Source organism: Lissotriton vulgaris, chromosome 10 (assembly GCF_964263255.1).
Source record: "Lissotriton vulgaris chromosome 10, aLisVul1.2, whole genome shotgun sequence".
Taxonomy (NCBI): domain Eukaryota; kingdom Metazoa; phylum Chordata; class Amphibia; order Caudata; family Salamandridae; genus Lissotriton; species Lissotriton vulgaris.
In genome coordinates, this window is record NC_141698.1 from 196,011,889 (window position 1) to 196,026,415 (window position 14,527).

Sequence of the window (14,527 nt, forward strand, 5' to 3'; positions counted from 1 at the left end):
GGCTCCTGAGGTCCTAGAGTTTGGCTACCTCAATCTTCCTCCAGATTGCATGGACATCATTCGGGAGGCAAGAAAGCCCACTACTAGAGCATGTTATGCGGCTAAATGGAAGCGGTTTGTCATTTATTGCGCAAACCACAACATTAACCCACTAGATGCTTCCATTCAGAACATCATCTGTTACCTGTTCCATCTGTACCAGTGCAATTTGGCATATACTTCCATCCGCATTCATCTGTCTGCGATGGCTGCATACCTCCAGAATAGACAACACCTTTCACTTTTCAAAGTGCCTGCTATCAAAGCTTTTCTGGAAGGACTCAAAAGGGTCATTCCACCACGGACACCACCAGCTCCAGAATGGAACCTCAATGTGGTTCTTACAAGGCTGATGGGTCCTCCTTTTGAGCCACTACACTCTTGCGAGCTTCAGTTCTTGACTTGGAAAGTGGCTTTCTTAGTAGCAATTACATCGCTACTGAGGGTTAGTGAGTTGCAGGCCCTCACCATCCAAGAGCCCTTTTTCCAAGTTCATGCTAACAGGGTAGTGCTCCGCACTAACCCTAAATTTCTACCCAAGGTTGTGTCTCATTTCCACATAAACCAAACAATCGAGTTGCCGGTGTTTTTTCAAAATCCTGAGTCGCTGGCGGAGCGGATGCTCCACACCCTTGACGTTAAAAGGGCCCTAATGTATTACATTGACAGGACCAAGGATTTTAGAAAGACTAAGCAACTTTTCGTTGCCTTTGCATCACACCACAAAGGTAACGCTATTTCCAAGGCTGGTATTGCTAGGTGGATCGTGAAATGTATTCAGATCTGTTATGCAAAAGCGAAACGCACTCTTACAATTCCACCAAGAGCCCACTCCACCAGAAAGTTGGGGGCCTCTATGGCCTTCCTTGGAAACATTCCCTTAGAGGATATATGCAGAGCAGCCACATGGTCTACCACACATACATTTACTAAGCATTACTGTGTAGACGTGCACTCTAAACAGCAGGCAGCTGTAGGTCAGGCTGTTCTCAGGACACTTTTCCAAACTGCTGCAGCTGGCACGGGCGGCCGCCAATAACGGAGGGACTGCTATGTATTCTATGCACAGATATGAATTCAGCAGCCCACATGCCTCGAACTGCAAATGCTACTTACCAGTATGCATCTGTTCTTGGCATGTAGGGCTGCTGACATTCATATCGCCCGCCCTCCTCCCCGGCGCCTGTAGCAGCTGCAGTATTCATATATATGCTCATGGCATGGTCATCACTCACATAGTTCACTCCATCTCGGCCACAATGGCTAAAAACAATCTGGGCATGGAGTCGATGCCCATGCGCACTGTAGTCCAGGGGAGGAGCCACCTATCTCGTGATACTTCGAAGACTCTTCCAGGACAACAATGTGCAATCATCCGGACCCAACACTAGGCGGCGATCTATGCACAGATATGAATGTCAGCAGCACTACATGCCAAGAACAGATGCATACTGGTAAGTAGCATTTGCAATATGCTATCAAAAAGCTAAACGCACACTAACCGTTCCTCCTAGAGCACACTCCACTCGCAAATTCGGAGCTTCTATGGCTTTCTTACGAAATATACCATTAGAGGACATATGCAAAGCAGCAACATGGTCTACACCACACACCTTCACTAAACACTATTTTGTTGATGTGCAAGCCAAGCAGCAAGCTGCAGTAGGCCAGGCTATCCTTAGAACACTATTTCAGACTACTGCAATGGATACAAGCGACCACCGCTAGGGGAGACACTGCTGCACAATCGATGCATAGTGTACGATCCGCAGCTCATATGCCTCGAACGGAAAAAGCTACTTACCAGTATGCATCTGTTCTTGGCATGTAGAGCTGCAGATTCGTACACGCCCTCCCGCCTCCCCGGACTTGTATCCATTCGAGGTCTCATCTTACTTAGATGCACACGCATGGGCATCCCTTTTTTTCTCTTCACTTATAGTAACTCCATCATTTCCCATCATGGTGAAAAACAATCTGAGGATGGAGCCGATGCCCATGCGCAGTAGTGTCCAAGGGAGGAGTCACCTATATCGTGACTACAAAGACTTCGCCAAGAAGACAACAACCTGCAATCATCCGATCCCAACACCAGGTGGCGATCTAATGCATAGTGTACGAATCTGCAGTTCTACATGCCAAGAACAGATGCATACTGGTAAGTAGCATTTTCCTCTGCCTCTGGTTTTCCTTTCCCTCCTCCCTCCCAACTCACTCATTAGATCTTTATTAATGTTCCAGTTCAAGGCCTTACGTCCCTCAGAACCGTGCAGAGAGTTCTGGGCAGTTCTCTTTCATTTTGCCTGTCTACCACGTTTTGTCTAGTTAACCTAATTGAGTCCTCACCAATTTGCAGTCAAGGCCATCTTCTGTGGGCATGATATTTGAGTTCATAAATTGCTTGTTCAGCATCACTCCTCTACCATCCAGGACCAACAAATGTTGGAACGTTCCCACCATCCTCCCCTTCACCCACCCATTCAAATTGTTGTTACCTTGCTTCCAATTCTGCTAAGATGTATGCATGCATGCTGTTTTTGAGGCTGCCTGTAAATGCAATTTGTGGAAGACTGTTCAAATTGATTGATCAAAGCCTCTTTTCTATTTTGTTTGTGTTCACTCACCAAACCTCCTGATTTCAGTGATACCTAGGCAAATGTTCAACTAAGTCTGTTATGTATAAACTCTTTCAGACCCCATGTCTAGTAAAAGTTAAGATGTAGAGGGAAAGGATGATGGCCAGGTCTTACGTCCATATCTCAGTCTTGGGCAAAAGCTTTTTTTTAAATACCAGGTTTGCCGGTTTCCTAATGCCTGGGATTCAGACATATGCTGAATGTTTTGCACATATAAAAGCAGTACAAATATAGAGCTTTGGGAGCATTCTGTTGTGCTTACGTTTTAAGCTCCATTTTGTTATTGCCATTTAGTTGTAAGTTTATCATATAACTAATTGATTGAAAAATCATAAAAATTTACATAATTTAGAAGTATTTTTCTGTGATATGTTGTGTTTTGTATTTGGCAAAACACAATCTATCCAATCATCCAGTAGCTTAAATACAAAAGTGCTAAGTCAATGCTTTTTAGTTGGTTTGGGGTCTAGAATCACTGAGGCACAGTACTGCTGGATTCCTTTGAAATGTTTCTTTGTATTGTCTCCTGCTCCTTAATATATACATTCCTCCACAAGGTCAAGGATAGGCTTAAATAACTTGCAGTCCTGGTGAGACCATCAAGCCACCAAGGAAAGCCTTCTGATGAGGTAGGAAAGTTGCACTCCTCCATACATTAGCACTGATTGGATGCCCAGGTCATGAGGACACCTTAGCCCCTCCTCAGACATTATAGAAATCCATCCATGACAGAAATTCTGATGGCCATCAGAAACATAGCAGTTTTGCGTTTACATGCGTTTGGGTGATATTTTATCCATTTCACTTCCCTTTTCAGGTCCCTCAGTAGCTTTGAGTCTGGTGAATTCCCAGAATGTACTGAGCAGCTTGAGCTACTGCCTGGAGAAAGAATCACCGGAAATTCCAAAGAAAAAATAGGTATGTATGAAAGAAGTGAAAGGAGCAACACTCTGATAATTAACACTAAAGTGTTGGCTCATTGCCACTAGATTTGATGCTTACATAATAGAAAGCTGTAAGTTATTATACGGTTACATAATTGCAGAAAAGATAAGTCGTTAGAAAAAAAGCGAACTTAATTGCTCCAGTAGAATTGGAGCTCTTTTCTCTCTTTTTTTTTTTAATAGTATTATGGCAAAGATCTGTGCATCCGAAGTTTTGCACACACCCCTACAAGGCTTTTATCATGTAACTGATTTAAAAAAAATTTAAAAAATAAAAAAATATATATATATTCGAATGGGAAGAGAAGTAGGAGCGTTATATATATATATATATATATATATATATATATATATATATATATATATATATATATATATATATATATATATATATATATATATATTGCTTAGAAGTATTTTTCACTGACATTTGCTGTTTTATATTTGGCATTGGCTTATTTTTATTCAAACTTTCCTCTACAATAGCTGTCTATTGCAAAACAATTGGTAGGTGTTAGTCAAATTTAACTGCCTCAGATGTTTGCAAGATGTTTTTCTTCAAAGTCTTTCAAGACACAACGTTTATAAGGACTCTTCCCTTACCTGACACGGTGCATGGGCACAGACTCAGTTAGATTGTTTTTCTCAACTATCTTGTCCTGACATGCATGGCTGGGTTCTCCAAAGCCTTACATTTGGGTCAAACAATCCTATTCCTAGACTCCAATATCAGGAAAATACTTCCTTTGCTATTCCTCCAACCGCTATCTTCAGGAGATCAGTCTGCATTAACTCATGTGTCACAGTGCCTCATTTCCTACTCAGGTACAGTGTCCTTCTCGTGTACAGTATACACAAGGTGATGGACCAGACACCCTTTCAAAACTGCCCTCAGGGTTTAGTGAAGTTCCTATGGACCGACAACCATCTGGTATGTAACCTTTCACCCAACCATGACAAACCTCCACAAGGCCTGCCTAACCTTCAGTTGGAAGAAAATTCTTCTATATTGGTGCGAGAAACAGTGGGCGTACCACAAGAAGCAGAAACAGACTTCCAACGACATGCTCGGCATGTTTGGGCAGCAGCCATCCCCATAGAAGACTAAGAAGTCTACTCCTCGCCTGTTCTTCTTCACCATCCGTCACGTAGCCCAGAAATATTCTCCTCCTCTGACTCGGAGCACAAAGACTATCTGGTTCTGTAGTAGGGGATCTCTGTGTATAGTCATAATCTAGTGAATAGTCCCGCCCATGTGCGTGGACCCCGGCAATCAAAAATAATCTCTTAAGTTGTCAAAATAATGCATAAACTGCAAAGACACTCGAGAGAATTTAAAGACAAATAATGCAGCCTATATCCACAGGCTACACTGTCCAGTACTTCAACTAGAAAATTCCACCAAAAAACACCACACACAACACAGCCTGCCAGTTTCTACCATAGAGAAACTTGCCTCCCCCAGTCAAAGACTCTTGAATGATAGAGAGGAAGGTAGGGACAGACAAGCCCCATCGGCTGCCATTATGTGGCTTAAATAGGATACTGTGCCTTTAGGAGAACTTTCCAGAACTTCTCCCAGTATCCCAGAATGCATAGCAGGTCCCTCTACTTTCAGTTCTTTTTTCCGGCTCCTGCTTACAGGACCCTGGCATTGAGCTCTCCCTTTTTCAAGGGTTTATTGGATATTTTGGCACTTTTGAGTTCTAAAAGTGTTGCAGTTTACTTCTTGGTGTTTCTCTTTCTCCTTTTTGAGCTGTTTTAGGCGTTTTAGGGCTCTAAAATGCCTGGCCTTTTTGATAGGTGCCCAGCATGTGGGAGGAAGAAGGCCAAGAGTGATCCCCATGATGTCTGCATCGTGTGCCTCCCTGAAGATCATATCCCTGAGGATTGTGTCATCTGCCAGCAGTTTTTTGCTAGGACTCTGAGGGACAGGCTGAAGATCAGGCTTTCTGGCCTTGAGGAGAGGCGTCTGCAGGCTGCAGGTGGGTCGAGGCAGGCTGGGAAGGCTCCCTCTGCCTCTGCTGAGGCCTCTGGGGGGCTCCCCAGGGGCAGGAAGTCCAGCGAACGGTCCCGGTCTCCGTCGGCGTCGATTGCTTCGACGACTACGTCGAGAGGGATGACGGCGGTGTGCTCTCCTTCTCCCCGGGGCTCCGGGTCGAGAAGACGTGACGGCTCGACGTCGAAGATCATGGAGAAGTCGCCGTCGAAGTCGACGTCATCGTCTTCGTCGACGTCGAGGTCTTACTACCGACGCCAAAGGCGAAGTGACAAGCATCGACGCTCGCCGTCGAGGCGACACTGACGCTCGCCGCCGAGGCGACATAGACGCTCGCCGTCGAGGCGACACCGTCGATCGTCGTCAAAGCACCGGTCGACGTCGAGGGGCTCCTCGACGTCGAGAGCGTCAAGGAGACGGCGACGTTCGTCGTCGAAGACGGAACACTCGACGTCGAGGAGGCGGCGTACGACGTCGCGGAAGAAGAGGTCGGCGTCGAGGAGTCGACGTTCGACGCCGAGGACAAGGGGTTCGACGCCGAGGAGACGGCGATCGACGCCGGAGTCGAGGAAGCGTCATTCGACGCCAGAAAAGCGACGCTCTGCATCGAGCAGACAGCGGTCAGCGTCTAAGAGTCGGTCAGCCTCTCCAAAACGGCGCAAGAGGGATTCTAGTCCCAGAAGTCACGCTGCTTCAAGTGGAGGACGCAAGAGGAAGCGGTCACCTGCTGATGGGGCTGGCTCTCCGCACCCTTCGCCTAAAGGGTCACCGGGCTCGGTGTACTCAGAAGTGTACACACCTTCTCGGCTTAGGACTCGGACTCCTCCTCCGGTTCCTAAGGAGGATCCTCCACCCAAACCCCCACTCACTTCAGGAGACCCTCCACCACCTCCGGTCCCTCCGCATGGGCCCACCCCGCAGCCGAAGGTTCCTCCGCCGAGGTCCACTTCCCTGCCGTCTCTGCCTGTTCCTCCGAAGGGGACCCCTAAACCGAAACCCCGTGAGGAGCCGAGGAAGACCCCTCCACGTAAACCGACGGAGCGGCCGCGGGCGGGCAGGTCTCGCTCTCGCTCTAGGAGAAGGGAGAGATCGCGACGCAGATCATCCACGAGGTAGAGACGCCGCCATAGGAGGTGCGAATCTCGCTCACACAGGAGGTCCTCTGGGACCAGGGATTATTCTACTACCCTATCGGGGTCACCGGACACGAGAGTGTCCCCGATAGATGACCTGGTGGCGTTCCATGACGTCCTTTTAAGGGGCGCTGCGAAGCTGGGCATCTCCCTGACGGTGCCTACTCCGAAGACGTCAGTCATTTTTGAGACTTTACATCAAAAACACCTATCTCGTCCTCTCCTGCCTCTGGTGCCGGGCCTGGAGGAACCGGCTATGGCCCTGTTTCTCACCCCTGCGGTGACGAGGGCGGCTCCATCGAGGTTGCTGAAGAAATACCGGGCTCCAGATTCGGATCCGGCCTTCCTGAGAACGGAACCCCCTCCTGACTCTGTCATTGTGACGGCGGCCCGCAAGCAGCATGTCACCACTCCGTCCTCCACGGCCCCCCCGGATAAGGAGTCCAGGTGGATGGATTCGGCGGGGAGGAAAGTCTGTGGAACCTCCGCTACCTCCATGAAAGCTGCGAGTGCCACAGCGCTGTTGGGCCGATACGACCGCGCCCTCTGGGACTCCCTCGAGAGGTTTGCAGAACATTTACCTCGGGAGAAGCGTGAGGACTTCATGGAAGTGCTGAGTGAGGGGATGCTGGTGGCGAACCAGATTATTAGCGCTGCTGCGGACTCTTCCCTGTTGGCTGCTCACGGATTTTGCCATGGGGTCAACCAACGACGCCACGCATGGCTCCGGCTTACGTCCCTGAAACCGGACGCACAGCAGAGGGTGGCCAACCTACCATTCTCCAGTGAGACCCTCTTCGGCAAGCACGCGGACGATTAGATGGCCCGCATGAAGGCGGAGACCGAGACGCTAACGGCTGTGGGCTTGGAGAAGCCTAAAGAGACCAAGAAGACGTACCGCCCTTTCCAACGGCGGTTCGGCGGGCAAGGCCGAGGACGGGGCCAGGCTTCAGGGCAATCGCAACAGCAACACCAGTTCCGTAAGCCGTTCCAGAAGCGCCAGAAGGGCAGGGGAGGCCAGCAGTCGGCCCCAGCGCCCAAGGGCCAGGCTGGGTCTAGGCCCTAGGAACCTACTTCCCCCGGATCTGTTACCCACTCCGGTAGGGGGAAGCATTCAATTTTTTCTGGCAGAGTGGAGAAAAATTACTCAGGACAAGTGGGTGCTGAATATTGTTTGCAATGGATACAGTCTGCGGTTCACCAGCCCTCCTCCAGCAATTCCCCCGGTCAGCTCGCAGTTTCAGCTGCGCGAGCTTCAGGCGGGAGCGGATATCCTGTTGAGGAAAAGGGCGATAGAAGACGTACCTCTGTCTCAGAGAGGAAGAGGACTGTGCTCCAGGTTCTTTCTGGTTCGCAAGAAGGACAAGAACGAGTTCAGGCCCATTCTGGACTTGCGGCAGGCAAACAAATGGATTCGCAGGGAAAAGTTTTGCATGCTGTCGTTGCATCCGATTTACCCTCAGTTGCAACGGGGAGACTGGCTATGCGCTATAGACCTACAGGATGCTTACTTCCATGTGCCCATTGCACACAAACACAGGAGGTTCCTGCGGTTCCAAGTCGGCACCAATCACTATCAATACACAGTACTCCCATTCGGACTGAAGTCTGCGCCGAGAACATTCTCGAAGTGCATGGCGGTGGTAGCAGCACACCTGAGGAACAAGGTGTTCGTCTACCCGTACTTGGACGATTGGTTGATCAAGGCATCCTCCTTCGCGGAAGCGCGAGCACACTTCCAGAAGACGTGCGTTCTTTTGAACAAACTGGGGCTGCACATCAACATGGCCAAGTCTGTCCCGACTCCGGTCCAATGCATACAGTACTTGGGAGCCTCCATCAATACGCTGTCAGCAAGCGTGTCTCCTTCGGAAGAGCGACGATTATCACTCCTTCGGAAGGCTCAGGCTCTTATGACAACTCCATCTACAACAGTGAGGACGGTGTCTTCTCTATTGGGATCGATGGCCTCTTGTATCTTCCTGACGCCACACGCACGGCTGCACATGAGACCGCTGCAGGAGTGCTTGGAGGACCAGTGGGATCAGAGGAAAGGATCTTGGGACGACAAGATTAGACTGTCGCTGCATGCTCTTCAGTCTCTGAAGTGGTGGTGTTCGGTGGAGAATCTCCTCAGAGGGGTTCCCTTTCACAAGGACATTCCCACGCAGACTATCGTGACAAATGCTTCTCTCCTGGGATGGGGAGCGCACTCCGGGACTCTACAGATTCAAGGTACATGGTCGCCGATGGAGGCCACGTATCACATCAATTTCCTGGAACTCAGGGCTGTTCACTTGGCGCTGAAGGCCTTTCTTCCGTCCTTCCAGACCAACTCTCTGCTTGTACAGACGGACAATACCACCACGATGTATTACCTCAACAAGCAGGGGGGCTCGAGATCACGCACTCTGTCACAGGAGGCGCAGACGATCTGGCACTGGCTCCTAGCCAGAGGACTGACGATAACGGCCACCCATCTACCAGGTGTGCAGAATGTTCAGGCAGACGCACTGAGCAGACTGGTTCAGGAAAACCACGAATGGGTCATAAACGACGAAGTACTAGGAGAAGTCTTCGCAAGGTGGGGAACTCCAGACGTAGATTTGTTCGCCACCGCCGAAAACAGCAAGTGCAGAGACTTCGCCTCCAGGTACTTCCAGCAAGGGACGCTGGGGAATGCGTTATGGATCAACTGGACAAACCGCTTTCTGTACGCCTTTCCTCCCATTCCCCTGATTCCGGCGGTGCTCATCAAGCTGGCCCGGTCCAGGGCTCGGATGATACTCATCGCCCCTGAGTGGCCCAGGCAGTGGTGGTTCACGGACCTACTTCACCGGTCTCTCCTTCCTCACATTCGGTTGCCGTGCAGGCCAGACCTTCTCACGAAGTTCGGGGGACGGATGTTACACCCCAACCTCTCGTCTTTGAGTTTGGCGGCATGGCTCCTGAGATAGTGCAATATGGCCATCTGAATCTGCCCGATGATTGCATGGACATACTGAGGGAGTCTAAGAGACCTTCCACTCGGACTTCTTACAAGTGGAAGAGGTTTTGTATCTGGTGCCAGTCTAAGAACCATGACCCTACGACCTGTAAGGAAGATGTCATCCTCCCTTACCTTTTACACTTGGCGCAGTCTGGCCTTAATGTGCATTCCATTACGGTTCATCTGGCTGCATTGACTGCCTACAGGAAATGCCCTTCACAGACTTCCTTTTTCCAGATCCCTGTGATCAAAGACTTTCTGGAAGGGTTGAAGAAAGTATTCCCTCCTGTCAGGCTTCCCTCGCCTTCATGGGAATTGAATGTGGTGCTGTCCAGGTTGATGAAGGAACCTTTTGAACCTATTCATAAGGCTTCGTTGCTGCACCTCTCCTGGAAGGCGGCGTTCCTCGTGGCCATTACATCGGCCCGCAGGGTGAGTGAAATTCAGGCGTTGTGTTGTAATGAACCTTATACTGTATTTCATGCTGCTAAGGTTGTTATGCGTACTCACCCTAAATTTCTTCCCAAGGTTATTTCTGATTTTCATGTCAACCAGACCATAACTTTGCCTACGTTTTTTCAGAACCCTTCATCCCCAGCGGAGAGGTCTCTCCATTCCCTGGATGTTAGGAGGGTGTTGAAATTTTATCTGGATAAAACCAAAGATATTCGTAGGTCTGACCAGTTGTTCATCAATTATGGATCGGTCAGGACGGGTCTTGCGACCTCTAAGCAGTCCATCTCTAGGTGGACTGTGTCCTGTATACAATTGTGTTATCAAAAGGCTAATAAGACCTTAGGAGGTAAGCCTAAGGCTCATTCCACCAGGGGCAAAGCTGCCACGACGGCTCTGCTCCGTAACGTGCCGATTGCTGAAATCTGCAAGGCAGCCACTTGGAAGTCGGTTCATACCTTTGCTAAGCATTACTGCCTGGATACTGATGCCAGGGCAGACGCTCAGGTTGGGCAGGCTTCGCTGCGGAATTTGTTCGCACAGTAGTGGCGTTGTGTTTATTCTCCACCGCCGCTTGGTGTGGGGATGGGCTTGCCATTCTATTCACTAGATTATGACTATACACAGAGATACCCTACTACAGAAGGAGTAGTTTCTGTCCTGTAACTCCAGTTCTGTAGTAGGGGTATCTCTGTTATAGTCATAAGCGCCCGCCCTCCTCCCCGGTGGAGATATTTCATCATGTAAGGAATGCGACAGGTCTGGCGTGCTTCGCCTTCAAAAAGAACTGAAAGTAGAGGGACCTGCTATGCATTCTGGGATACTGGGAGAAGTTCTGGAAAGTTCTCTTAAAGGCACAGTATCCTATTTAAGCCACATAATGGCAGCCTATGGGGCTTGTCTGTCCCTACCTTCCTCTCTATCATTCCAGAGTCTTTGACTGGGGGAGGCAAGTTTCTCTATGGTAGAAACTGGCAGGCTGTGTTGTGTGTGGTGTTTTTTGGTGGAATTTTCTAGTTGAAGTACTGGACAGTGTAGCCTGTGGATATAGGCTGCATTATTTGTCTTTAAATTCTCTCTCAAGTGTCTTTGCAGTTTCTGCATTATTTTGACAACTTAAGAGATTATTTTTGATTGCCGGGGTCCACGCACATGGGCGGGACTATTCACTAGATTATGACTATAACAGAGATACCCCTACTACAGAACTGGAGTTACAGGACAGAAACTACTCCTTCTGAGTGTTTCCACACCTTCTGAACCTCTAGTGAAGATATTGGTGCGGAGTGTGTGTGTGGCTGAAGTAGCGGTCCTCACTGCAACTGAGCATGTCAACTCTTAGGGCTTGGGTGATGCCCCCCCCCTCCTTCCCCCACATACACACACAATTTGAAAAAAAAAAGAGCAGGACATTTGACCCTGCAAGGGAACAGGGTGGTGGTAGGTGTCACAACCCACTAAAGAATTGCCTGATTTTCAAGAACGACAGAGCACACTGCTGCCCAAGAGATTTAAGCAGAGAGTGGAAGAGCTAGTGGCGGAGGGAAACATTTTTTTGTAAAGGCACCCTCTGGTCTGCGCTTGATGCAGCATCTCGGGGTGTCAACACTAGTGTTAGATCTGGTTCCATGCATTTCTCCATATTTTAAACCCGAAGTCCAACATCATCTGCTCAACCTGCCCTCTGAAGCCGAACCACTTTTCCATCTGCAGGTTGACCAGATACTGTAGAAGATAAAGACAACAATACTTCCAAAGCAAGACTCCGACCCCTAGAGGCTTCCTTCGTAGGCATCAGTAGAGGGCACGTTTGAAAACTACCTCCCCTCAGTCTGCCTCTTCCTATGAGAGACCCCAGCACCAGACCTACCAACAGTACACACCACAAGCCTACCAGCTGTACAAACCACAAGCCTACCAGCTGTACAAACCACAAGGGTATTATTGCCTACAGGAAGCAATAATATAAGACTGATGGACAAAGGGGGTTCTGGCAAGGAGTCCTCTTCCTTCAAACATCGACTCCCTTAACCTCCCCCTTGACCACACACACCACCTATTGCAGGAGACTGCAGTATTTCCTCCCAAGCTAGCAAGAAATCCCATCTGACAAGCGGGTCTTTTCAGTGGTTTGCCACGACTGCTGCCTAGAACTTCTTGCACATCCTCCCATACTCAGCCTTGGTAGAGAGCATCTCAGCCTCCTATAGGAAGAGGTCTAAACTTTCCTTCAAAAAGGGGTGGTAGACCAACCCCACCCAGAAGTGGTGGAAAGGGGGTTTAATATCTCTACTTTCCTCATACCAGGAAAAACTGATTTCCCCAAACCCATCCAGGACCTTAGGCCACTCAGTCAGAACATCCTGTCTGACCGCTTCCTCGTGGTAACCTTACCTTACAGGATATCATTGCTGTGCTGCAACAAGGTAATTTCATGATGTTGTTAGACTTCAAGGATGCTTACTTTCAGATTCCCATCCGTCACGCCCACGGACGCGAACTGTGCTTCGTGGTAGTTGTAGGAATCTGGCTCTTTATATAGTGGACCAAAACGAAGTACGCTGTGTAAAGAGCCCAGGCAGCCCTATCTGAAAGAAACACGTTAGTGTTAGATTCCTTACCTTAGAATATCCCCAGGCGTCAGACTGGTTCTGGAAATTTTTGCGTAGCAGTACCCTTGCGCGTCGGTAGGCGTCGTCTGCGGCTCCGCGTCCGTCGTGGGTGCCGTGATGACGTCGTCGGAGTACTTAGACGCCGCCTCCGCGTGCTGACGTCAGTTCTTCTTTTTTCTGCGCCAGCAAGCGCAGATCTGGAAAAAGCAGTACTTTAGTCACTTTTTGACTAGACTTTTTGATCCCTTTTGATCATTTTTCTTGAGTCTTGCGACTTCAGACGGTGCCGATAGGGATGCCAGGTTTCAAGCCTTGTGAGGATTGCGACCGACTGATGTCGGTCACTGACCCTGCCCGTCGGTGTCACCACCCTCCGGTCCCTGGGCAGGACGCGACGCCGGGGGAGATCGAGCGTTTCCTCATGGCCATGAGGTCCCTCTCTTCCCCGACGGGTTCCGCGGCGCCTTCGGGCCCAGCGGACCCGTCTGGGGCCCCTAGCGGGTCGGGGGCTTTGGCCCGACGCCGCCGGCGCCTTCAGGTCTGGCGCCGCAGGGCCCCACTGGATCCGCTTCAGGATCCGGGTCGTCGCCGGTTGACCTAACGACCTCACCGGTGCCGGTCCCTCAGGTGTCACCTCCGGCGCCGTCCCCGGGCGGCGCCGTCCCCAATGCCTCCCTCGCTCCCTGAACCGGCCCCATCGTTTGACAACCCTGATTATCAGGGGATGGGTGAAGAGGAGTATTGTAAGGAGTCTGAGGACCCTCTGACCCGAGAGTGTCAGTCTCAAGAGGACTGGACAGGTGGACTTGGGGATGCCAGTGGTCTGGACACATCATCAGACACTGGCTTTGTATCGCCTCCTACCGTGGCTACGGAGGGGGCAACCTACAGTGTGGTGTTGATGAGGGCGGCCAAGGTCCTGGGCCTTGAGCTCCCCGTCACGGCTGTGAGGACTAACCTTCTCACTGAGGTCCTTAAACCGCAGTCAAGCTCGGCCGAGCCTCTGCTGCCGTTTAATGAGGCCTTGACAGACGTTCTTTTGGGCACTTGGTCCAGGCCCGCTATGGGTTCGCCCAGAGATAGGAGCGTGGCCAGACGCCACCGCCCAGCCCCGGGCGACCCATGTTGCCTGTCCACCCACCCCACCCCACCCCGAGAGTCTGGTCATCCAGGCGTCCAATTCCCAGACCGCGTTCCCGTCGGCTCTGCTGGACAGAGAATCCAAGAGGTATGAGCAGTACGGCAAAAAGGTATTCTCATCCCTTAGTCTGGGACTGCGGTCTTCCAACACCGCATGCCTCTTGGGCGGCTACACCCACTCTCTGTGGGACACGGTCGCGGCATTGCTGCCAGAGTGTCTGTTGGAGGTACGGGCCAAACTCGGCCTAACCCTTGTGGAAGGCCGGGATGCAGCAAAATATTCTATCCGGTGTGGGCTGGATACCACCGACTCACTAGGCAGAGCGATGACAACGATGGTGGCGATTCGTCGCCAAGCCTGGTTGAGGTCCGCCAACATCTGAAAGAGACACGTTAGTGATAGATTCCTTACCTTAGAATATCCCCAGGCGTCAGACTGGATCCGGAAATTATTGCGTAGCAGTACCCTTGCACGTCGGTAGGCGTCGTCTGCGGCTCCGTCGTCGGCGTCGTGGGCGCCGTGATGACCTCGTCGGAGTACTTAGACGCCGCCTCCGCGTGGTGACGTCAGTTCTTCTTTTT

General features: G+C 50.4%; 1 protein-coding gene across 1 annotated transcript in view; it reads left to right on the forward strand.

The window, feature by feature from the left end:
- The window catches only part of SMG1 (SMG1 nonsense mediated mRNA decay associated PI3K related kinase), a 1,828,328-nt gene that overhangs the window by 624,366 nt on the left and 1,189,435 nt on the right, over nt 1-14,527 (forward strand). The window contains exon 26 of the mRNA XM_086940872.1: nt 3,493-3,593. Coding sequence (XP_086796998.1) covers nt 3,493-3,593 — 101 coding nt within the window. The remainder of the gene's footprint in view (nt 1-3,492; nt 3,594-14,527) is intronic.